Below are 26,572 nucleotides of genomic sequence, written 5' to 3'. Positions count from 1 at the left end.
CTCTACATGATCTGTTTATAACGAGGTGAGCCCTTTCCCTGCCCTCCTCCTTGCCTGGCTCCATATCTCTTTCCATAGTAGAAGCAGAGGAGGTGCAATGGGACATATTCTTTCTTCCCCTAGCAGAGGAATCAGCTTACTCAGAAGGTTCCTGCCCCTTGGAAGTAACCTTCAAACTTAATTCATGCTGTTTCCCAATTCAGACTACCTCTCACCTATTCATAGTTTATCTGGTCTTCAAGGTCCATCTCAAAACCCACAAAAAATACCAAACTTCTTTCCTTTTCTGATTTCCTATAGTAGGGGTTTTTAAGCTTATCTTAAAAATCTATATGCTGAGCTTCAAAGATATAATTGAAAATTGAAGCTGTTCTCACTGTAGTAGAACAAGATCCAGACTCATACTTTTTAGCCCTCAAACCCTTTCCACTTGGTGGCCTCTGAGGTACCTCTTTAGAACTCTCTAGCGCTCCAGGGAACATAGTTTTACAACCACTGCCCCCAAAGTACTGAGCTTTTTCATAGTTGTTCTCTGTGGTGTTATTTTAGCTCTTCAACTAGACAACAAACATCTGGAAAGTAAAGGTTATCCCTCATATATTCACAACCAACTCAGGGCCTTACTTTATCCATAGCCCCCTCACCACCTACCACTCCTATCCTCCCTGTAGGCAACTTGTATCCATGTGTACTTGTCCTAAACTTTCAACCTCAGAGAAGCTGTTCATTATCCTAGGTGCAGGGACAACCTCAAAAAGGCTCTCCCATCTTACATTCCTGTTACTTTCCACAGATTCCCAGACTACATACCGACCCAACTTGTTGGCCAACACACCAAAGAGATTGGTGCCAATGAGGTAGGACACACTGGCAGGCAAGAAAGCTAGACCTGTAGAAAGACACAGTTCTAAGATTAGGACATGCCCAGTTTACTATAAAATACTTTATTTGCTGTAAGATAGTGAAGTCTCTCTGTTACCTTCAAGGATTCCAAACCACATTGTTTTGTGTGTTGGAGATCCTTGTGCAAACTCAGAACAGTTAACATGAGGCTCTATACTTCCATCTTCCTCAGGAGCTGGGCTTTGTTTAGCTTTAATACAATGTACTCCCAGCTCCCCACTTAGATTTCCTAAAGAATGGCCCTAATGAGCCATTCTCATGTATAAAATCCTTCTGATTATCAGCATAAGAGCATCATCAGCCTTACAGAAAGAAATACATATTTCCTGGGAAATGAAATTCCTGCCTTGCTATTCACCTTTCTTTCCATTGCTCTGGTAGTGATCTTGGATAAGTTACTAAACCTTTCTGAGCTTTAACATCCACATCTAGCAAAAACAAAGCTATGATTCTATCATACCAATTTACACTGAGGAGCAAATTAGATAGCATATTTAAAAGTATTTTGTAAACTGAAGCACTGGTCACATTGCTTTCTCTGACAGTAGAGTCAAGTGCTCTAGAGCATGAGCTTTGAATCCACACAGTTCTGGGTTGAAACTGTGGTTTGGCTACATTTTAGCTCTGTGACTTTGGGCACCTTACCCTCCCTCAGTCTCATTCATTCATTCAGTACTTTTAATGAGCTCTTACTCTGTGTCAGGTGTTCTAAGATTAGAGCGGTAAATAAGCTAGACAAAATCTTAGCTTTTGGGGAGTTTACATTCCAAGGGAGGGAGCCAGACAATAAACAAGTGAACAAATGAAGGAAAAAGATAATTTAGAAAAATATTAAGTTGTGTAAAAACATTTAATGTTGTGGCATGGAAGTGTGATCAGGAATAGAGCTAACTTCAATTTGGTGTCTGGTAAGGCTTTTTTGAGGAGATGACATTTAAACTGAGATCTGAATAACCAAAACAGAACATTCCAAGCAGAAACAAACAAATAAACAAATAAAAACATCTAATGCAAATACAAAGAAATTAAAGAAGAAACTATTTGTCTGTTATAAGAATAGAAAGGAGGTCTGTGTGGCTGAAGCACAATGAGCAAAGTGAAGAGTAATAGAAAATGTAGGCCTAGAATTTGGAATTTATTCCAAGTGCAATGGGAAACTTTGAAGGGGAATGACATATTTTAATTTACATTTTTTTCAAGCCCTCTGGTAGTGGTTAGAAGAATGCGTTCACAGGACAAGACTATTTGAAGAACCCAGGAAGAAAGAGATAATGCCTCAGCTTAGATGTCATGATGGAAAGAAGTGAATAAAACAAGAGGTATTATTATGGTGGTAGAGTCAGTGGAATTTTCTGTTGGATTGGGTATGGGCATAGTGGGAGTGAGAGAAAAAGAAATCAAGGATCGCTCATGTTGTCTTACTCAGTTGGGTAACTAGAGATGGAGGCAGAACTTAGGGAAACATGAAAGGTTTAAAATGCATATTAGAAATCCAACTGGAGATGTCAGGCAGTTGGTGTACAGGTCTAGACTTCCCAGGACAGATCCTAAGCACAGATATACATGTTTAACTGATTGGTTTATACATGGTTCTTTAAGCCATAGGAAGGGACGTGAGCAAGATGGAGGAGGAGTAGGAGACCTAAATTTCATATGGTCCCAAGAATTCAGCTAGAGAGGTATCAAACCATTCTAAACACCTACAAACTCAACAGGAGATTAAAGAAAAGAATAGCAGCAACTCTCTGAACAGAAAAGCGACCGCTTTCTGGAAGGTAGGACGTGCAGAGAAGTGAATCCAAGGCAGTATTTGGGAAGACAGACCGAGAGGGGAGGGAACCAGCTACCAGCAAGTGATAGAGCAGCAGAGCACAAAATCGGAACTTTTAGAAGTCTGCACCGCTGAGGGATGTTGCTCCAGTGGCTAAGCAGGGGGTGGAACCCTCGCTGGGACAGTGTGGTCTCAGGATCCTCGGAGTCACAGAAAGACCGGGGGTGCCTGAGTGTGGCAGAGCTCCTAGGTATCGGAGCAGGGAAGCCAGCTGCAAAGATGGAGCTGAGGAGTGGGCTGTCAGCTCGGCATTGCCATAAACTGTGATCCATGGCACAGTCGGGCCACTGCTCTTCCAGCAGGGACCTAACAAGTGGCAGATCCGGGGAGACTCCCCTTCCTCCCCCAGGGAGGAGTGGCACAGGAGTGTACTGCAGGAATCTGCTGGGTTTGGAGACTCCAAATGGGGTGCTGTGCCAGAGATAGAAATGCTCAGTCACAGGCCAGGTGAGCACGGAGTGCGGCTGGAGACTGGGAAGAAGAGAGCGATTGACAGCTTTTCTCTGGGGGCACACGGAGGAGCGGGGCCTCGAGCTCTTGACTCCTCCAGGATCAGTGATTGGGAGGCTGCCATTTTCATTCTAGTCCTCCAAAGCTGTATGGAAAACTTGCAGGAAATAAAAGCTACCAGAGCAAATCTGAGCAGATTACTTAGCCCAGCCCCTATGAGGGTGGGGCAATTCTGCCTCAGGCAAAGACATTTGAGAATCATGGCAACAGGCCCCTCCCCCAGAAGATCAGCAAAAACAGCCAGCCAAGACCAAGTTTACCAATCAATGAGAATGGAAAAACCCCAGCGCTAGGGGAATACAGCACAGAGAATTCATGGCTTTTTTCCTCCTGATTCTTTAGTCTTTCAAAATTAATTTTTTTAATTTTCTTTATTTTTTCTTTTTCTATTTTTTTAATTTTTCTTTTTCCCTTTTTGAACCAACATCTTAACAATCCTTTTTTAAAAAATATTTTTATTTTTCATTTTTATTTTTTTTAAGATTTTATTTATTTATTTGACAGTGAGAGACACAGCGAGAGAGGGAACACAAGCAGCAGGAGTGGGAGAGGAAGAAGCAGGCTTCCCACTGAGCAGGAAGCCTGATGTGGAGCTTGATTCCAGGACCCTGGGATCATGACCTGAGCTGAAGGCAGAAGCTCAACAACTGAGCCACCCAGGCGCCCCTTATTTTTCATTTTTAGAGTCATATTCTATCCCTTCATTGTAGTTAACCTTAGTTTTTGTATATATATGTTATCTTTTTAAAATTTGGGGATACAGTTTCTTCTAACAGACCAAAATATACCCTAAATCTCTAGTGTAAGGCTTTGTTCTAGTCTCCTGCCTGATCACATTCTCTCCCTTTTGTTTTTTTTTAATTGCTTTTCCTTTTTTCAACCAACTTCTTATCTTATCAATTCCTTTTATAAAATCTTTTATAATTTTCATCTTTACAGTCATATTCCATCCCTTCATCGTATTTACCCTTATTTTTATACATATATAAGTTTTTCTTTATTTAAAATTTTGGGAGGCACTTTCTTCTAATGGACCAATATATGCCCAAAATCTAGTGTGTGGCACTGATCTATTCACCAGCCTGATCATATTTGATCATATTCTATTTTTTTTCTTTCTTTCCCTTACTTTTACCCCCCAGTTTCAGGTCTTTTCTCATTTGTTTAGTGTATATTATTCTGGGTTTGTTTTTACCACATTAGCATTTTGATCTCTCATTCATCTATTCTCCTCTGGACAAAATAACAAGACGGAAAAAATCACCTCAGAAAAAAGAACAAGAGGCAGTACTGACTGCCAGGGACCTAATCAATATGGACATTAGTAAGATGTCAGATTTAGAGTTCACAATGACAATTATAAAAATACAGCTGAGCTTGAAAAAAGCATGGAAGTTATTAGAGAAACCCTTTCTGGAGAAATAAAAGAACTAAAATCTAACCAAGTCAAAATCAAGAAGGCTATTAATGAGGTGAAATCAATATGGGAGGCTCTAACTGCTAGGATAAATGAGGCAGAAGAGAGAATTAGTGATATAGAAGACCAAATGATGGAAAATAAAGAAGCTGAGAAAAAGACAGATAAACAACTACTGGATCACAAGGGCAGAATTCGAGAGATAAGTGATACCATAAGATAAAACAATATTAGAATATTTGGGATCCCAGAAGAAGAAGAAAGAAAGAGAGGGGCAGAAGGTATATTGGAGCAAATTATAGCAGAGAACTTCCCTAATTTGGGGAAGGAAACAGGCATCAAAATCCAGGAGGCAGAGAGAACCCCCCTCAAAATCAATAAAAGTAGGTCAACACCCCAACATCTAATAGTAAAACTTACAAGTCTCAGAGACAAAGAGAAAATTCTGAAAGCAGCTCGAGACAAGAAATCTGTAACCTACAATGGTAGAAACATTAGATTGTCGACAGACCTATCCACAGAGACCTGGCAGGCCAGAAAGGACTGGCGTGATATATTCAGAGCACTAAATGAGAAAAATATGCAGCCAAGAATACTATTTCCAGCTAGGCTGTCATTGAAAATAGGAGAGATAAAAACTTCCAGGACAAACAAAACCTAAAAGAATTTGCAGACACCAAACCAGCCCTAAAAGAAATATTGAAGGGGGTCCTCTAAGCAAAGAGAGAGCCTAAAAGTAACATAGACCAGAAAGGAATAGAGGCAATATACAGTAATAGTCACCTTGCAGGCAATAAAATGACACCAAATTCATATCTTTCAATAGTTACCCTGAATATAAATGGGCTAAATGCCCCAATCAAAAGACACAGGCTATCAGGTTGGATTAAAAAAAAGACCCATTATGTTGCCTGCAAGAGACTAATTTAGATGCAAAGACACCCCCAGATTGAAAGTGAGGGGTTGGAAAACCATTTACCATGCTAATGGACACCAAAAGAAAGCTGGGGTGGCATTCCTTATATCAGACAAATTAGATTTTAAACCAAAGACTGTAATAAGAGATGAGGAAGGACACTATATCCTACTTAAAGGGTCTATCCAACAAGAAGATCTAACAATTGTAAATATCTATGCCCCTAACATGGGAGCAGCCAATTATATAAGGCAATTAATAACAAAAGCAAACAAACACATCAACAACAATACAATAGTGCAGGACTTTAACACCCCCCTCACTGAAAAGGACAGATCATTTAAGCAAAAGATCAACAAGGAAATAAAGACTTTAAATGACACACTGACCAAAAGGACTTCACAGATCTATTCAGAACATTCCATCCCAAAGGAACAGAATACTCATTCTTCTCTAGTGCCCATGGAACATTCTCCAGAATAGATCACATCCTAGGTCACAAATCAGGTCTCATTTGCTACCAAAAGATTGGGATCATTCCCTGCATATTTTCAGACCACAATGCTTTGAAACTAGAACTCAATCAGAAAGTCAGAAAGAAGTCAAATACGTGGAGGTTAAAGAGCATCTTACTAAAGAATGAATGGGTCAACCAGGAAATTAAAGAAGAATTAAAAATATTCATGGAAACACGAATTCATGGAAACAAATGAAAATGAAAACACAACTGTTCAAAATCTTTGGGATGCAGCAAAAGCAGTCCTAAGAGGAAAGTATATAGCAATACAAGCCTTTCTCAAGAAACAAGAAAGGTCTCAAATACACAACCTAACCTTAGACCTAAAGGAGCTGGAGAAAGAACAGCAAATAAAGCCTAAACCCAGCAAGAGAAGAGAAATAATAAAGATCAGAGAGGAAATCAATGAAATAGAAACCAAAAGAACAGTAGGACAGATCAAAGAAACTAGGAGCTGGTTCTTTGAAAGAATTAACAAGATTGATAAACCCCTGGCCAGACTGATCAAAAAGAAAAGAGAAATGACCCAAATAAATAAAATCATGAATGAAAGAGGAGAGATCACAACCAATGCCAAAGAAATACAAACAATTATAAGAACATATTATGAGCAACTCTATGCCAGCAAATCAGATAATCTGGAAGAAACGGATGCATTCTTAGAGATGCATCAGCTACCAGAACTGAGCCAGGAAGAAATAGAAAACCTGAACAGACCTATAACCACCAAGGAAATTGAAGCAGTCATCAAAAATCTCCCAACAAACAAAAGCCCAGGGCCAGATGGCTTCCCAGGGGAATTCTACCAACATTTAAAGAAGAATTAATACCTATTCTTCTGAAACTGTTCCAAAAGACAGAAATGGAAGGAAAACTTCCAAACTCGTTTTATGGGGCCACCATTCCCTTTATCCCCAAACCAAAGACCCCACCCAAAAGGAGAATTATAGACCAATATCCTTGATGAACATGTATGCAAAAATTCTCACCAAAATACTAGCCAATAGGATCCAACAGTACATTAAAAGGATTATTCACCATGACTAAGTGGGATTTATCCCTGGGTTGCAAGGTTGGTTTCACATCCACAAATCAATCAACGTGGTACAATACATTAACAAAAGAAAGAACAAGAATCGTATGATCCTCTCAATAGATGCAGAAAAAGCATTTGACAAAGTACAACAACCTTTCTTGATCAAAACTCTTCAGAGTATAGGGATAGAGGGTACATACTTCAATATCATAAAAGCCATCTATGAAAAACCCACAGTGAATATCATTCTTAATGGGGAAAAACTGAGAGCTTTCCCCCTAAGTCAGGAACATGGCAGGGATGTCCACTATCACCACTGCTATTCAACATAGTATTAGAAGTCCTAGCCACAGCAATCAGACAACAAAAATAAATCAAAGGCATCCAAATCAGCAAAGAAGAAGTCAAACTCTCACTGTTTGCAGATGATATGATACTTTATGTGGAAAACCCAAAAGACTCCACCCCAAAGCTGCTAGAACTCATACAGGAATTCAGTAAAGTGGCAGGATATAAAATCAATGCACAGAAATCAGTGGCATTCCTATACATCAATAACAAGACAGAAGAAAGAGAAAGTAAGGAGTCGATCCCATTTATAATTGCACCCAAAACCATAAGATACCTAGGAATAGATCTAACCAAAGAGGGAAAGAATGTGTACTCAGATAACTATAAAATACACATGAAAGAAATTGAGGAAGACACAAAGAAATGGAAAAACATTCCATGGTCATGGACTGGAAGAAGAAATATTGTGAAGATGTCAATGCTACCTAGAGCAATCTACACATTCAATGCAATCCCCATTGCATCCATCCACTTTTTTCAAAGAAATGGAACAAATAATCCTAAAATTTGTATGAACCAGAAAAGACCTCGAATAGCCAGAAGGATGTTGAAAAAGAAAAGCAAAGCTGGTGGCATCACAATTCCAGACTTCCAGCTCTATTCCAATGCTGTCATTATCAAGACAGTATGGTACTGGCACAAAAACAGAGACATAGATCAATGGAACAGAATAGAGAGCCCAGAAATGGACCCTCACCTCTACGGTCAACTCATCTTTGACAAAGCAGGAAAGAATATCCAATGGAAAAAAAAACAGTCTCTTCAACGAATTCTCTTCAACCAGTCTCTTCAACCAATTTCCCAAGGTGTTGGGAAAATTGGACAGCCACATGCAGAAGAATGAAACTGGACCATTTCCTTACACCACACACAAAAGTAGACTCAAAATGGTTGAAAGACCTAAATGTGAGACAGGAGTCCAACAACATCCTAAAGGAAAACACAGGCAGCAACCTCTTCGACCTCAGCCACAGCAACTTCTTCCTAGAAACATCACCAAAGGCAAGGGAAGCAAGGGCAAAAATGAACTATTGGGACCTCATCAAGATAAAAAGCTTTTGCACAGCAAAAGAAACAGTAACAAAACCAAAAGACAACCGACAGAATGGGAGAAGATATTTGCAAATGACATATCAGATAAAGGGGTAGTATCCAAAATCTATAAAGAACTTCTTAAACTCAACACCCAAAGAACAAATGATCCAATCAAAATTGGCAGAAGACATGAACAGACATTTTTCCAAAGAAGACATCCAAACGGCCAAAAGACACATGAAAAAGTGCTCAACATTGCTTGGCAACAGGGAAATCCAAATCAAAACCTCAATGAGATATCACCTCACACCAGTCAGAATGGCTAAAATTAGAAGTCAGGAAAGGACAGATGTTGGTGGGGATGCGGAGAAAGGGGAACCCTCCTACACTGTTGGTGGGAATGCAAGCTGGTGCTGCCACTCTGGAAAACAGTATGGAGGTTCTTCAAAAAATTGAAAATAGAGCTACCCTATGATCCAGCAATTATACTACTGGGTATTTACCCCAAAGATACAAATGTAGGGACCCGAAGGGGTACGTGCACCCCAATGTTTATAGCAGCAATGTCCACAGTAGCCAAACTGTGGAAAGAGCCAAGATGCCCATCGACAGATGAATGGATAAAGAAGATGTGGTATATATATACAATGGAATATTATGCAGCCATCAAAAGGAATGAGATCTTGCCATTTGCAACGACATGGATGGAACTGGAGGGTGTTATGCTGAGCGAAATAAGTCAATCAGAGAAAGACATGTATCATATGACCTCACTGATATGAGGAATTCTTAATCTCAGGAAACAAACTGAGGGTTGCTGGAGTGTTGGGGGACGGAGGGATGGGGTGGCTGGGTGATAGACATTGGGGAGCATATGTGCTATCGTGAGCACTGTGAATTGTGCAAGATTGTTGAATCACAGATCTGTACCTTTGAAACAAATAATACAATATAAGTTAAAAATAAAAGAAGATAGAGGGAGGGGAAGAACGAAGGGGGGGAAATAGGAGGGGGAGATGAACCATGAGAAACGATGGACTCTGAAAAACAAACTGAGGGTTCTGGAGGGGATGGGGGGGGAGAATGGGTTAGCTTGGTGATGGGTATTAAAGAGGGCACGTTCTGCATGGAGTACTGGGTGTTATACACAAAGAGGAAATCATGGAACACTACATCAAAAACTAATGATGTAATATATGGTGATTCACATAACAATAAAAAATTAAAAAAAAAAAACCTTAATGAGATACAACCTCACACCAGTCAGAATGGCTACAATTAACAAGGCAGGAAATGACAGATGTTGGCGAGGATGTGGAGAAAGTGGAACCCTCCTACACTGTTGGTGGGAGTGCAAGCTGGTGCAGCCACTCTGGAAAACATTATGGAAGTTCCTCAAAAAGTTGAAAATAGAGCTACCGTATGACCCAGCAGTTGTACTACTGGGTATTTACCACAAAGATACAAATGTAGTGATCTGAAGGGGTTTGTGCACCCCAATGTTTATAGCAGCAATGTCAATAGCCAAATTATGGAAAGAGCCAAGATGTCCATCGACAGAGGAATGGATAAAGAAGAAGTGGTATATATATACAATGGAATATTATGCAGCCATCAAAAAACCAAAACCAAAACAAAACGAAATCTTGCTATTTGCAATGACGTAGATAGAACTAGAGGGTATTATACTAAGCAACATAAGTCAATCAGAGAAAGACAAGTATCATATGATCTCACTGATAGGAGGAATTATTAATCTCAGCAAACAAACTGAGGGTTGCTGGAGTGGTGGGGGGTGGGAGGGATGGTGTGGCTTGATGATGGACTTTGGGGTGGGTATGTGCTATGGTGCACGCTGTGAATTGTGTAAGACTGATGAATCACAGACCTGTACCTCTGAAACAAATAATACATTATATATTAAAAAAAATAGAAGAAGAAGATAGCAGGAGGGGAAAAATGAAGGGGGGATCAGAGGGGGGGATGAACCATAAAAGACTATGGACTCTGAAAAACAAACAGGGTTGTAGAGGGGAGGGGGTGGGGGAATGGGGGTAGCGATTAAGGATGGTATGTATTGCATGGAGCCCTGGGTGTTATATGCAAACAATGAATCATGGAACAGTACACCAAAAACTAATGATGTACTGTATGGTGACTAACATAACATAATAAAATGAAATTTAGAAAAAAAGCCATAGGAAGGGCTGGGATCACCTCTGAAACATCAGATAGAGAAGAATAGAGATCCAAGGTCTGAGCGTTCATGGACTCCTACCTTTAAAAGTTATCAGGGAAGAGGAGATAACAAAGGTGATAAGAAGTAGCCAATGAAATAGTTGAGAGGGGATGGAATGAAAAAGAGGAAGGAGGAGGAGGAGAAGAACAGCAACACCAAGAGGAAGAAGTGGTGGAGGAGGAGGGTGAAGAGGGAGAGGGAGAGGAGGAGAAGGAGAAGTAACGGTGGTGGTGGTGGTAGTAGTTGTTGGCCTCTGAAGGGGCTGGGATGCTTTAACTATAAAAAGAAGGCAGTGAATGTGGGTACAGATGCAGGAAAAAGAGTATACTTAGTGATGGGAACATATGAGTTCCCATCTCATTGTTTCTAATTTCTCAATGACTAGGAACTGAGAATGATGAAGGTAAAAGGATGAGGGTGTGGAAGAGATTTGAAGGGATAAGTATAAAACAGTCATTTCAGAAAGTGGGAAGGAGAACATAACTGGGGACTTAGAGAAAGATTGTTGGGCAATGTGAAAACCTACTTTAGATTTGTAGCCATAAATGTAGGGTGAGACCAATAGTCTCGCTGTGTGTTTTCCCACGGCCCCAAAGCGCTGCTCATGCATAGGTATGGAGTAGGCAACCAGATTGGCTTAACCAGAATCAATGCTGACAACCCCAGAGGGAGAGCAAGGCAAAGGAATTAACAATACTTTCAAAGGAGTAACATCATGATGGACTTCAGGCTGAATAAATGAAAAAGTGAGGACATGAGAAGTGATGCAAATAGAAAACCTCCAAGTGACCAAAATTTGTTGATATGGGGATATTAGAATACCTGAGCAGGGAATTAAATTTAGAGATGATAAACTTAGAATTAAATTTCAGAGATGATAGAATTAATGCCAAGGTCAAAATTATATAAAGGTTAAGGCAAAAAGGAGAAAAAGATCATTGCAAAAGATTATTGCAAGAAAGTAGATTAAGGAAGAGGCCAAGATGTTGGTAGGGTTATCCACCTGGATATTGAAGCCACCAAAAGTGGTGACAGGAATAATGGAGAAAAGAATATGACCCAGGTGTTGATAATTTTAATGAATGAGAAGGGGTAACTAAGGGGTCAATAGGTGATTGCAATGAAGAGAGGTAGAGGGGAGGTATAACGTAATGACATAATCTTCAAGGCAGTTTGGGTCTTTGAAGGAGAATTAAGAAGAAATGATTCTGGGGTGCCTGGGTGGTTTAGTCAGTTAAGTGTCTGCCTTTGGCTTAGGTCGTGATCCCAGCGTCCTTGGATCGAGCCCCGAGTCAGGGTCCCTGCCGGGAGCCTGCTTCTCCCTCTCCCTCTTCCCCTCCACCTGCACGTTTTCACTCTCTCTCTCAAATAAATAAATAAAATCTTAAAAAAAAGAAAGAAGAAGAAGAAGAAGAAGAAGAAGGAGAAGGAGAAGAAGAAATGATTCAGAAGCAGCAAAGGTGAGCAAAGTCTAGGGGAACGTGGATTTTCTCAGGACAGCTGGGAAACTGTTCTCAGGAAACAGATCTCAGGGCAAGATGATGGAAGTATTTAGAGATGAGGCTGAGGACATGGGGACACTTGTCAATGACAGGATGTTCTACAAGGCCCAGGACTTTTTAGAGGGGGAGATAGGAAATTGGGTTAGATTAAGAAATTTCTGAAATATGGGGATAATAATAATTCCTACCAGATAGGCTGGTTGTGAGCCTTAAATGAGATAATGTATGCCAGCCATTTTGCACAGTGTTTGACACAGAATAAGTGCCCTCTGAGCATCAGCCTTAACCATTATTTTCATTAACTGGTGAGTAACAGGGTCAGGACTTGAACCCAGGCCTTTTCCTTCAGATGACTCTGGCATAAGGGACTGCACAGAATCAGCAGTGAGAGTTTCTTCAGGTCTCACTAGCCTCTCTATGCCTTTCTGTACCTACAGGAAACAGTGCTGCCTAATAGAAACTGTCATGATGATTACAATTAAACCTAAAGTCAACAATTCACCAGTTACTGGTTGATAGCTTGTTTGATTTTAATATTCTCTTTGATGGAGTGGAAGTGAAGCATATCTTAGTGTATTTGTCTATTTGTATAGGGCTGCAATATGTTTCAAACTGTACCCATTTGTTTATGTTTAATTGCTTTTCAAAGTTTAGAACTATAACTACTCCACTGTTTACCTAACTACTCCACTGTTTTTACCCGGTGAAAAGCCCCTCTAGGAAGCTCACTATCCTCCTAGATAACATCTTACTATTGTTTTAAATGATGTGGAATTTCCTAAATGAGATTTTCCTCAACCAATGTGACTTGTTCTTTAAAACCTGGGTATAGCTTGCATTTCAGTAGCATTTTGTGCAAAATAGGTGTTCCAAACTATATGTCTATAGACAAACGTGTATTTTTCACAGCATATCTTCCAAGGAGCAGGGAATTACACATATCTGTGACTGTCAAAATAATTTCAACAAAAACAATGATGAAAATAGTAATTTTTTATTTAAGTAGTATATCTATCCTGTATTCCATCCACTGTGCTAATCCCTTTATTTACTTATTTTTAAAGATTTTATTTATTTATTTGAGAGAGAGGGAGAGAGAGGTGGAGGGGAGGAGAAGAGGGAGAGGGACAAACAGACTTCAAGCTGAGCACGGAGCCCAACACGGAGCCCAACACAAGGCTTGATCTCAAGACCCTGACATCATGGCCTGAGCCAAAATCAAGGGTTGGATGCTCAACCAACTGAGCCACCCAGGTGCCCCTGTGTTAATCCCTTTAGAATACATAGATGTATTTAATCCTGACAACAACCCTGAAAGCATCCCCATTTCTTCAATTGAAAAAAAAAGTGGTGTTTGAAGAGGTTAAATAACTCATCCAAGGTCACAAACAAGTAAGTGGTCAGGATTCAAACCCAGGTAGGCCTGTTTCCTCCCCTAAGGAAGAGTACTGGGCACAAAATGGGTCACTTAGAGAGGACCCAGTCACAGACTACAAATGACTCTCAAACGTGCTGTCTCCTCTCCTCCAAATAATTTTGACAGGTTGTCTGCATTTGGTGCAATATTTTTCAGTGATCCCTGACACCATATCGGCATCACCAGGAAACTTAAGAAAATGCAAATTTGATTCTATTGAATTTCTGGGTGGGGCCCAGCACTCTGAGTTTTAAAAGCTCACCAGGTGATGTGAGAGCTTTTGAAGCTAGACTTAGAGATGCAGATAGCATTGAGGAAACTTGTAAAGGATGGTGGTAGACAAAGCCTTCTTAATGTTCTTTATTTCCTGAGGGCTTTCTACTGCAGCCTCACCTGCAGAAAGGACTGCATAGAATCAGCCCAGTGAGTTTCTCTGGGTCTCACTAGCCTCCTGATGCCTTTCTGTACCTAGAGGAAACAGTGCTGCCTAATAGAAATTGTCATGACGATTATAATTAAACCCAAAGTCAACAATTCACTAGTTACTGAAGGCTGGTTTGCTTTTAATATTCTCTCCTGTGTGGTGAAGAAGAGCTGGGGAGGAGCTGTTCTGAGCTGTGTTTGCCCACTTGCACCAAGAGCCTGAGCTGTCATAGCCTTGGGGCAGAGGATGCTTTTCTGCACGAAGCACCAACTAACTCAATTAATTGTCAGGTCAGAGGCATTTGCGGCCCAGAAAAATTCAATTTGAGGCTAGGAGTGCAGCTTGGAGCCTTGCTTGGAATTGTTCCCTTAAAAAATTAGATTTAGTGCTTTTCATTGTATGCAGAGCTGTATCAGGTCCTTATCGACTTCCCCTCTGGCCCCATACGCCTCTCCTCCCTACAGGGACTGAATGGCACATAGGCTTCTCTGCTCCCTTTCCTCAGGCTTCCTGGGAAGGACCAGAACCTCCTCTCTAAACTCAGAGTCACAAGGACATCTCTCCATGAAGCAGAGGAAACTTCATGGTACCTCCATAAGCACCTTGTTAGAGGTAAAAGGATAGATAAAGAGAAATCTAGGGGAAGGGGAGTTGAAGAGAGAAAAGTGTGGGTGGTAATGATGGTGCATATTAATATTATATAGGTGCAAAGCATTTCCACATATTATGCCATTTATTTCTCAAATTATCCTTTGAACTAGACAGTATTCCAATGCCCATTTCAGAGATGAGAAAGTTGGTGCTCAGAAAATTGATGTGATTTGGACAAGTTTATATAGCCAATCAATGGAACTGAAATGAAACCCTTGATCTTTTGACTAAAAATCATTGATCATTCTACCACATTGCTAGGTATGTTGTCACTCCATTGCCCCTCTCAACTCCTCCCACCCTGCCCTTCTTGGGCTGCTTCTTGGAGGTGTTGCCTGCCCACTCAGTTTTGATTTACAGGTGTGGACAGAGAAGATAATTCTACAAAGGAAGCCCATTGTGTCTCTGTGACCCTGAAGACCTGGGCTTGATAGTGCATCTCAATTACCTGGGAAAGGGCCCATGGCATACACCTCTGCCCAAGCCCAAGTTGGGGAGCAAGATCACTTACCTAACTGCCACTCAGGTGAGCACATGGTCTGCATCATCCAGATGGGCAGTGTAGGCTCCAGCATGGCCACTCCCATGTTAGAAAAGCAGAGGGAGCCTGGAGAGACAGTTCTGTGAGTCTCCAAGGGCTACCCAGAAGCCCAGACTCTCCCAGCCCAAAGAAAGGCATTTTCAGGCTTACCTGCAGCCACCAGGATATAAGGGTCTTTGAGAAGTGTAAGGAGAGGAGTCCCCCTGGCACTCTGAGAACATGGACAACAAAAAACTTCCATTTGTACAGTGTACATCTCTCCTATTGTCATAGAATCTGAAAATATGCAGACAGAACCTTAGAGATCATCTATGTCAGTTCCTTTACTGAAGAGACCAAATAACCAAATCAAAGGAGATAAAGTGACTTGCCCAATGTCACAGAGTCATCTGGCGGTGCACCTTCTGTGTACAAGGCAAACACTGTGGTAGTCACAAAGAGTAGGACAACAAATTCCAGACATGATTCCTGCTTTCATATGATCATCTCAACTAGATGAGTGTGGATAGTCAGCAAGGCCAGCAATGGACAATGGGTGTCTGGACTCTCAGTCTTGGGCCTCACCACTAGATCTTGCTGGCACTAATTGTTTGCCTTGGGAGAACCACAGGCAGAGTGCTGAATCCCAAAGGTGAGCACAGAGGTGATAACTCAGAAAGCTCCTCAAGCATTCTGGAGGCTTTATTATGACCATTTTGAGCCATACTGGCAAGTCTAGCTGAAGGTGTTTGAACATCTAGATTAAAATGCAAGCCTAAGTGTTCAGTTCTGATTTCCCCCTCCCCTCAGAAAAAATTTATTCCAATTAAACTCAATCACTCTGCCTTCCTCCCATGCATTCCAGCAGGTTATTTTTGCCTAAACTATGTTCATGGTTGGTTATTTTTGCCTAAACCACCTTCCTTCTCTCTACAGGTCCAACTCCTACCCATTCTTCAAAGTCAGTCTTAAATGGCTCCTTCTTTTCCACTGCATTCCCTGACTCAGTAGCTGAAACTTGTCCCTCTAACAAAATTCCTGAGCACTGTGCCCTAATCTGTGATGCTAACTACATTCTATCTGGTAATAGATTTAATAGTTTTGATATAATAACCCTTTCTGCACACTTACAGGGGTGGATAAAAATATTCAGAGATACTAAAGCTAAATATATAATTCAAAATACAGAGACAGATCTAAATCACAAAATACACATAAAGAAGTCCAATAAGCCCTTTAACCTAACAATTCCACTTCTAGGAATTTATTCTATAGATTATCTCCAATGTTATAAAAATGCATATACATAAGGTTATTAATTGTAGCACTCTTTATAACTGCAAAATATTGGAAGGTAGAAAAATAAAAATTAAATTTTTTGAATATGTAGAACATATTCAATGTAGAACATTACCATCTAAGTCAAAACTATTCAGAAAGATATTAAAGGAAAATAAATTCTCCTTTCACAACACTTTTGGTACCAAATGTGGGAGCTTTCCCACCAAACAATTCTTTAGTTCTCTATGGACACCAACTCAGTGTCTTATAATGTAATTCAATTCTGACACTGACTACTTGGAGTTAGCACACACCCCACAGGTAAAGGGCTCAGGCCCACAAGACTGCCCCCTTTCAGATCCCAATTGCAAATAGTGGGTTCTCAGCTTACCCACACTTCTGTCTGACTTGGCTATAAAATCAAAGTTTTTAGATCAAACTTTCCCATATTTTCCATACTTCCTTATCTTTCATTCTTAGTGGTTTGGTATGGATTTCCCAGAGCCATCTTTGGCTTGGAGTCAGACAAATACCAACTCTGATATTTAACCATGAGAGAATGATAGTCTATAAAGATCTCTTGGGGGGAGAGATGATCTAAATAACCTCTAAGGTCTTCTCTAGCTCTGAGGTATTGTAACTATGAACATACAGGTCCCAATGTCATTGTCTCCTGGTTCTGAGTTTATATATATATAGTTTTTGTAATGTTTCTTTGATTCTTCACAAGGCCCTTCCTCCATCTTTGTCCAACATCAGTCCAGACTCCCCCACCATCCCCAATGCTACCCTAAATATGATACCATCTGGGAATCCAAGTATAGTTCTTACTTTCCTTGACTCCACTCCTCTTCACCTTTCTTCTTATGGTTTGACAGGGATGATCTAGGGGTCTTAGCATATAACCATTCTATATATCCCTTGGCAATGGAGCTTAGTGTCTACTTACTTCAGGAGAGACTTTGGAAGGCTGTAGGATACACAGCTGGAGTGCTAAGAAAGAAAGTGGGAGAGAAAGAGTTTATTTTGTCCACTGATTAGTTGGAGGCTCCAATAAGAACCACATTGATATCACCTTATCATGTACAGATCTAACTCCCTGAGTTTCTTCCTTCTTTCCTAAAATGGGGCAGTCCTTGATCTTTTAAGCATGTCAAGACTAACACCACAGCATAGTGCATTCCCAACCTGACTTAAGCTATCTTCTGTCTGGTGACCTTTTATGGTGACTTACCTCCATCCAGTAGTGCCAGGAAGGCCAATATGAGGAAGGGTGAAGACCGCCCAACAAATACATACATCACACTTCCAAAAGGAGCTCCCACTGTAAAGGCAAAGCAGGCATGGATTTCAGAAGAAAGGACCAATTCCTAGTTGGTGTGATTTGTCCACATTTACCCAATGAGCCTCCATGTAAGGTTCTGGGGATTCAGGAATGAAGAAGTCCTGGATCTCAGGAGCTCACTTTCTAGTAGAGAAAATGCACGTGGTGGGGGTGGGGCAAGGGGACCCATATAATTAGAACATGGTGAAGAGTAGAGTTCAACAGTAAAGGTTCAATCTACAAGGTGCTATGCAAACACAGTGCAATGAGCAGGTGGCCACAAGGGCTTTGTCAAGTGGGTAATATAGGTGGGGAAGAAGCATAAGTGAAGAGCATTGATGTGCCATAAAAGAGAGTGTGGTTGCAGTATGGAGGTTCCTCAAAAAGTTAAAAATACAGCTACCCTACAATCCAGGAACTGCACTACTAGGTATATATCCAAGGATACAAATATAGTGATTCGAAGGGGCACATGCACCTCAATGTTTACAGCAGAAATGTCTACAATAGCCAAAATATGGAGAGAGCCTAGATGTCCAGCAGCAGATGAATGGATAAAGAAAATGGTGTATATATATACACACACACACAATGGAATATTAGCCATCAAAAAATGAAATCTTGCCATTTCCAATGACATGGATGGAACTAGAGGGTATTATGCTAGGTGACATAAGTCATCCAGAGAAAGACAAATACCATATGATTTCACTCATATGTGGAATTTAAGAAACAAAACAGATGAACATAGGTGAAGGGAAGGAAAAATAAAATAAGAGGAAAACAGAGAGGGAGGCAAACCGTAAGAGACTCTAAACTATAGGGAAATAACTGAGGGTTGCTGAAGGGGAGGTGGGTGGGGGGATGGGGTAACTGGGTGATGGGCATTAAGGAGGGCACTTGAAGTAATGAGAACTGGGTGCTGTATGCAACTGATGAATCACTGAATTCTATCTCTGAAACTAATACTACACTATATGTTAATTAAATTGATTTTAAATAAAAAAATTTGAAAAGAGTGTGGTTGGATAACAAATAGATGAAAATCAGTATTCAGTGTTCAGTCACTAGAATGTGAGTATTTGGGAGAGGAAGAGTAGAGGTAGGGAATGTTGAGGCCAAATAGTCAAAAGCCCTGTATATCCAGATAAAGCATCTAGTTGGTCTTGTGGGCAATGGAGAAACATGTTTTTTAGCAGGAGAGAAATACCACCAGCTCTGGGCATAGGAAGCTTCTTCTGGTGGCACCTTGAGGGAAGGAGGGAATGCACAAGAGATCAGGCAGTAGGCTGGTTCCAACTGAGGTGTGATGAGGAACCGACCTTGAGGAAGTAGCTGTAGAGAATATTAATGGGCTTATCCATTTGGAAGTGAGAAGTGATAAAGGAGACCAGGATGTACCAAAGTTTTAGCTTGGGTGTTTGGGAAAATGGATATTAACAAAGAGCAGGATTTTTGTTCCCTCTTCTCCCTGGGTTGTGGTTGTGGGGGGTGGGTATGGACCAGGAAGAGACCTTTGGTGTTTTCTCCTCAAGTAGCTTGTGAGCTCCTAGAGGGAAGGAACCATGTGTGAGGCTTCTTACCTATATCCCCTGTGTGCTAGCATTGTCCTTGGCATATAGTAAGTGTTCCATAAAATATGTGACTTGTTGGAATAGTCAATCAATCTATATGAGGGATGAACCTCAAAGAAAGTGTTATTTTTTAGAGTTTGGGGTTTGAGTCCAGAAAATCTGAGTCTATATCCTGGCTCTGGCATTTTCTAGCTATGTAATCTTGGACGGCTACTTAACTTTTTTGGTCCTCATCTCTATAATGGAGACAATCATTCCTCCTTCATAGTGGTGTGAGGATTAAAAGAGATTATGTCTGCAATATATTTAACACAAAATCTGACAAAGAGCTCCTCTCATTTTGAAAGCACTGGCCATGTGTGGAAGCAGAGGTGAGGCGGTGGCTGCTAACATGGGGATATTTGCTCACTGGAATAGACTAGGTTTCTTCCATTTCCAGGACCTCATGGGCTATTAAGCTTCTTAACAGGAAAGAGATTTTGCCTTTCCTGGGAAAAATTTCAGAAAGACTCAAAACATGATTGGACAGAAAAGGAAAGAAAATCCTCTCTTCCATGACCCTTAGGAACACTTGCCTCCTGGAGCCATCTTCGAAGAGTATGCAGTATCTTACCCTCTGAACCTAGATTTGGGACCAGGTGCCACTTACCCAGCACTCCCAAAGCCAGGCCCCCCAAGGCGATTCCCATGGCACGCCCTCTCTCATAGTCATCAGTGTAGACACTTGCCAGCATCCCAAGACCTGAAAGGAGAGTGACATATGGAGTTAGCATACAGGAGCCCTCTGTCTGCCTCTCTCACTGAATCCTTGGTCTATTAGTTCTTAGTTCTCTATCCTTATTATATCTTCAGGGATCATCTTACCTACGGTTGCAGTTTGAGGGGTTTTGTGAAACTTAGTCCATAGTATTTTACAAATACTGTCCCCACTGGTCCCCCAAACCCCCACATTGTTCACTCCTTCTGTTCACAATATTGTTGGAAGTGTGAAGGTCTCTGGGAAGGGTAATACAGAATACCACTGTCCACTGATAGAGCATTTCATTGCATTTTATCATTTCCTAACACATTTCCCTGAATGAATGGATGGATATGGAGTAGGTCAAAGGAAAATCTATAAACACAGACACAATTCTATTCAATGGAGGTGCCCAAGGAAGAGGAAAGTACAGAAGACATGTGAAAGACAGCATGGGCTGGGCTCTCCTATCGTTTACTCATGTGTAAAATGGCATAAAATAGCTACTTCACAGGATTACATTAAATATTGTACTTAGTGATACTTTGCAAAGTGATAGTGTTACTGGTAGTATTAGTATTACTTTTCTTATAAAATTTTTTTTCATTTTTACAACAAAACTTTATTTACAGAACCGCAACTCAGTCTGTTTTGGTATCTCTATTGACAAAATGCCTACAGCTGAGGTATTACTAAGGCAATACACTGATTTTAGCTGTACCTAAAATCACAATCCAACACCATCCCAGTTTCCTATTTCTGTGTGGCTCTGAATGCAGCTTAAAACAAAAACAAAATTCTTTTTATAATGTATAATGGCTTAAGCAAAACACTTCTTTAGTTTTTTTCTATTTAAGGGTTGGAACTGAGACTACACATTTAGAAGGGGGCAGAGAAAAGACCATAGGGGGCATTAAATAAAAGGCTGGCTTACTTCATGGTTTTACCTTGGGCTTGCTTTGACCTGAACTGGCTGTATCTAAATATTATCAGAGGAAGTTATGTCAGGCTTAGGGATTTATAACACTGACAATAACTCTACAGTTATCTTGTTTTTGAATAATTTCTGCTCACTAGGATACTTTCCTATCTATTCATATAAATCTTATAGGGTCTGAGGGTAGTAAGAGATGGTAAGAGATGTATGTGTGTGTATGCACGTGTGTGTGTGTGTGTGTGTGTGTAAGATGTCAGCATTACCTGCAACAGATGAAAATGAAGATCCAATGCCTTGAAGGGTTCGGGCTACAAACAGTAGGGTATAGGTACCAGAAAAAGCAAACACTGTGTATAGAGAATAGCAAGAATGCTCCAATTAACAAATTGTCTTTGTTCCCTCACCACCAGAAAATGTGCCCATGATATTGTAGATATGAGCCACTATGTATATATTTTAATAAAGGATCATCATTGCCCCCTATTTTTGGAATTGTCTTTCTAATCTCCCACACCTTAATCAGGATTGCATTTTAATTGACACGAAGCTGAGAAACCACAGAAACACAAACCAATTCACCACACAGTGGATGGAAGCCTGGATTTTCACATTTCTGGCCCAAAGCCCAATATCCTGTCCACTGGAATCATGGCTGTCCAAAAAGTACAATGCCCTTAGACCCTACTTCTCAATCCTTCATATTCAACACCCAGATTTAACTTTTGCCATTGTTGGTCTCCACTGGGTCATCTACAGTGAGGGAATAAAAGCTATGTGTAATTGAAGGACCATAGGTATTGGGTAGAAAATAGTATCTTGTGATCCAATCAGATATTATTTCCTCTTACCTTATGCTGGAAAATATTTTAGCCAAATCAAATCAGTGAATGTGTATTAGGTAATATCAAACATACAACTATACTAGAAATGTGAAATAAAGAGAACATTCAGTTCATGCCCTTTAAGAGGGTCCATCTACTTAAGACTAGCATACACAAAACTGAGTACCAAACAGGAATATGTTATCAAAAACCAAATTACAGGGTGTTGGTGGTAAGCTTGGTAATTCCAGACATGTCTCACCTCCATTTCAAGACAATGCCCTTAAAAGAAAGAATTCCTCCCAAAGTATCTGAATCAGCAGAATTTGAATCCCTTTGCCCTTTCATTACAGATATATTTGGTCATTTGATGTCTTGTAATCTTCGTCCATTATTTCCTGATGTGATCACACTGTCTTCCAAACATGCATGTGCTTGGTCTCTCTTTGCTGAGTTTCCTATGCCTTCTCCTAGGCCTTCTGATTTCTAGTCTGTTCAAGGTTAGCTATTCTTATGTCCTTTTTTTTTAAGTTTTTTAAAAAAGATTTTATTTATTTATTTATTTATTTGACACAGAGAGAGAGCACAAGCAGGGGAAGTGGCAAGCAGAGGGAGAAGCAGGCTCCTGGATGAGCAGGGAACCCAACACAGGACTCAATCCCAGGACCCTGGGATCATGACCTGAGCTGAAGGCAGATGCTTAACTGACTGAGCCACCCAGGCACCCCTATTCCTATCCTTTGAGAATAGAATGACCAACTTGTCTCAGTTTGCCAAGGACTTTGCATTCTAGGAGGACCCTGAATCCCAGACAAAGGATGGTTGGTCATCCTATTTAGGAAAACCAAAACAATTTCTTTCTCACTTTACCCCCTAACATGGGTTACCATTTCACTCCTAATTACATTAAGCATGGGTCTCAGCTAGGGGCCCTTAATGGTGGTAAGGGGCATCAGCAACCTCTTTTTAGTATTTAAAAAACCCTAAAAAGGTGCCCCATAAGATTTCCTAAAGACCAAACATTTGCTAGAATTAGGTCAATTCAGTATAGCAACACTGATTATGGCATGGAAACAATAATTATTATTTAATTGCAGAGAATCAAGCAAGGCCCTTATGCTAAAGAGTTTGCGATACTCTAGCATTATCCTATTTTTCAGGGTGTTTGTTACATCTTCCCAGGCATGTATCATAAACTCCTAGGCTGGAACCATGTCATTTCATTCTTTATCTTCCCCCAGTGACTTTTGCCATCAAGACATAATATGTGCGCTCCATAAAGTTTTTTAGAGAAAATTATGAGTCTCATTTGATGAAACGAAGAATCCTATTAGTTTTTAATTTATTATTTGGCATAGGCTGAGGTTTTAGAAGTTCAATAAACATTTCTAACTTGAATTTCCTCATTTTCTTTGATTTAGCTAGAATTTTCACAAGTAAGCTCCAGTTCTCAGAACTTTACACATCAAGCTTCTGCTCTTTGCAACCTTCCAGCCTTGACTGCAACAAATTCCTGTTAAGCATTGGTTGATAAGAGTCAAGCTATATGCTGATAGGGAAGAAAACTTGAGGAGGAGCAATAGAAAAAGCAGAAAAGCAATAAAAAGTTGGTAAGAAAAACAGGAGGAAGGAGATATGTTATTGGGAGCAGAGTCAGCAGAGGCTCCAGAAGCTGCCTTCTCCTTCAATTAACCTCCCACCCCACCCGACCCGCCATCATTCCTTCTTATTTTAATTCTCAGGATCAATTTCCAGACATAATGTGTTTACTTACTGTTCTTATTCCATCTCTATTTTATTAGAACATTTATCTGATACTGGATAGACTTTCTCTTTCTTGTTTTTTTTTAGCAAATTTATTTCTCTAAGCTATAACCTTTAATGACCTATGACATCACTTGAAGGCAGTAGACTTTTTGGTATTATCTAGTTACTATTGTTCAATTTAGATTCTTTGCTGGTGGCTCTTTACCTTTGTGTATCAAAATAATACAACCTCTTCCCAAAGATGGGATATTTGGACTAACCTCATTCAAGGGACTACTGATACACACACACAACAGCATATCTATCAAAACAACTGTTAACAATTTTCACCAGCTGAAGGAAGTAAAGCATCTGTTCTTCTATAGCAGAATATACAAATTCCAATTAGACTGATTTGCCACTACTGCTCTAAGGCCCATATCCAAAACTGCAGAGGATTTCAATCAGTGTCATAGGCCATTTTGTCAGATGCCTAATTAGCTAACTTGACCCTACTCTCTGCATTGTAGTGCATGTGATAAAATCAAAGGTAATCAGTGAAAAAAATAAAAGAGGAAGCAAATTACTTACTAACTGTGGACAGAAACAGGATAACAAAGCCAGCAAACATGGGGATGTGATATCCAATTCTAAAAGAGAATTACAAAGATAAAAGATACAGTCCCAGTAGGCATCTATATAATTGGACTATATTTTTTCATGTAACTGGTAACAGAAATGCAGTTATTTGAGTACATAGAAAAGCATGTCTCTGAATGCAAGGGTACAGATAGGATATGACATATTGATGTGTACAAGTAAATGAACAAACATGCAAATGTACCTGTAGACCAGGGCCAAAATCCTCTTTTCCAGAAAGGATGGCCTAGTCAGAGTGTATATCCCTTTGAAACATCAGGATAATCCTAAACACTGCTAACAAGCCAGTGCTCTAGATTGCAGTAGTTCTGCCTTGGAGCTATGTTCCAAGGCACTGATATAACATCCCCAGTATACTTCTGATCACTGGTTCTTTTTTTGGTGCTTAGCAGTCATTACATCACTAAGAAAATTTGAAGCCTATGGCATTTCATCAATATCATATTATCCTTTGGGTAACCAACTTTCCAAACAGTTGATTGCCTGGAGACTGACAAGTGAGTTTTCCTACTTTTTTCCTTCTAACTACCTTTATGATACCTCAGCCTATCATCCTCTTACTCCTGAGCCAGTGAGTACTATGTAGAGAACTGTACCCATTGAGATACCTGTTGGTGAGAGGTCCCACAAAAGGGTTGACCAGAAGTTGCATCAAAGCCTTTGAAGCAAACAGAAGCCCAACCCGCAAGTTCTCTTCCTCCAGAAACTCTGTGCCTTGCAAGCAGTTGTTTTGTTGTGCTGGGATGGCTCCAGTGACTGGAGGGGGGATGGTGCCAGCATTGTCATCTGTCCATGCTGTGCCACTGGGTGCACTTTCTTCGATAGCCATGGTGTTGTTATCAAAGAGGGTGAAGATGGTGGAAAAGGCAGGAGAAGTAAGGACATGCTGAGAAATTGTGGTGAGGCCAAGGTATAGAGGAGCATTGATTTCTTTGAACTCTGTGGCATATAGAAAGTTGGGTATAATGGGCACTGAAAATCAAGAAGGATAAGTGATGAGAGCTAAGCACACTTTTTAACACTAACTGGTTCAGGGGCATTACTATGAGCTTTATATTCATGTTGAGGAAGGTGTCTAAATGACATGATTTGAAGCCTACTAAAAGACTGTACCTGCCCAAATTATCCTATTAGATTAAGTACCTAAATTCCAACCCACATACAATTGGTCCTCATTACTCCTGAATTCTGTATTGGCCAATCACTTACTTGCTAACATTTAGTTGTAATCACAAAATCAATGCCCACGGAGTTTTCACAATTTTTCTTGGACATGCATGCAGAGAGTGGGGAAAATTTCAAGTTACCAGATGCTTATTTTCACAGCTGAGGTTGAAGAATGTAGGCTCTGTCTTATTGTTTCGGCTCTCATATAGGGATGGCAGAGCATAAAAATGGTAGGGGCAGGGAAGTATAATGCAAGAAGCTCCAGCTCTGGGGTCAGTTGGACACAGCTTGAACCCCGACTTGGCACCTAAGGCAAGTTACATAACACTTCTGAACCTCATTTTTTATTTTTTGTTTTCTAAACATAAAAAGAAAAATTCTCAAGTCCACTCACTGTTGAACTTTAGCAGGGTGTATGCTACCTGCTGGGGCCCAAAGCAAATAACCCCCAGCCTAAAGACACCCAAACATACCCACTACAGTAAGCAGCATGTTGTCCAGAAGCAGAGCAACAAACACCACCACCAGTACCAGCTTCCGTGACTCTCTCCCCTCCTTGAGCAACTGCTGAGGAGTATCCAAAAACACCTTGGGCATGGTGATTGCTGGGCTGGGAGTGTCTTCTCCAGTTTCTTATGAAAGGTCCTGTTATAGCTATAGGTCTTCTGCAGCCTTTATAGAAGAGGGGAGAAATCCTGCCCAGACAAGTGAAACTTACTATTAAAATGAAATGTGCAAGTAGTTGCAAATACTAGTATGGTATTTGAACCATTTCCTTGCCTGTGTCTCTGCTCACTTCCTATACATCTCAATAATTCTACCTGGTTCTCAGATTGCCTTCTAAGAAAGCATTGCTTACCAGCTTTTTATATCTGGAATTCTACCTAGCACATTAAGTAGATTCTAGCTCTGTTCACTTAGCTCTGTGTCTCAAATGCCTATCACTTCAATGGTTTATGTCAATATCTGAGGCCTACTTGTATTATTACTTGTTCAATCTTTTCCTCTAAATCCACTTTTTTTAAAAACCAAAATACTATTGTTTTTAAAAAAA

General features: G+C 40.3%; 1 protein-coding gene across 2 annotated transcripts in view; it reads right to left on the bottom strand.

Annotated features, from left to right (window-relative positions):
• The window catches only part of SLC18A1 (solute carrier family 18 member A1), a 29,557-nt gene extending 3,442 nt beyond the window's left edge, over nt 1-26,115 (bottom strand). The window contains exons 1-10 of one of the 2 annotated variants that reach the window (XM_027599790.1): nt 25,992-26,115; nt 24,960-25,323; nt 24,283-24,341; nt 21,388-21,471; nt 20,098-20,190; nt 17,785-17,874; nt 17,500-17,543; nt 15,441-15,501; nt 15,261-15,356; nt 811-889 (exon numbers count right to left, since the gene is read on the bottom strand). In XM_027599790.1, the coding sequence (XP_027455591.1) occupies nt 811-889; nt 15,261-15,356; nt 15,441-15,501; nt 17,500-17,543; nt 17,785-17,874; nt 20,098-20,190; nt 21,388-21,471; nt 24,283-24,341; nt 24,960-25,323; nt 25,992-26,115 (1,094 nt within the window). The remainder of the gene's footprint in view (nt 1-810; nt 890-15,260; nt 15,357-15,440; nt 15,502-17,499; nt 17,544-17,784; nt 17,875-20,097; nt 20,191-21,387; nt 21,472-24,282; nt 24,342-24,959; nt 25,324-25,991) is intronic. The other variant, XM_027599791.1, reaches the window with a different exon arrangement.
• Nucleotides 26,116-26,572: the final 457 nt, after the last annotated feature.

Source organism: Zalophus californianus, chromosome 2, assembly GCF_009762305.2.
Source record: "Zalophus californianus isolate mZalCal1 chromosome 2, mZalCal1.pri.v2, whole genome shotgun sequence".
Lineage (NCBI taxonomy): Eukaryota > Metazoa > Chordata > Mammalia > Carnivora > Otariidae > Zalophus > Zalophus californianus.
Note: the sequence above shows the minus strand (reverse complement) of the source record. Positions and strands in the feature narration are given on the sequence as shown.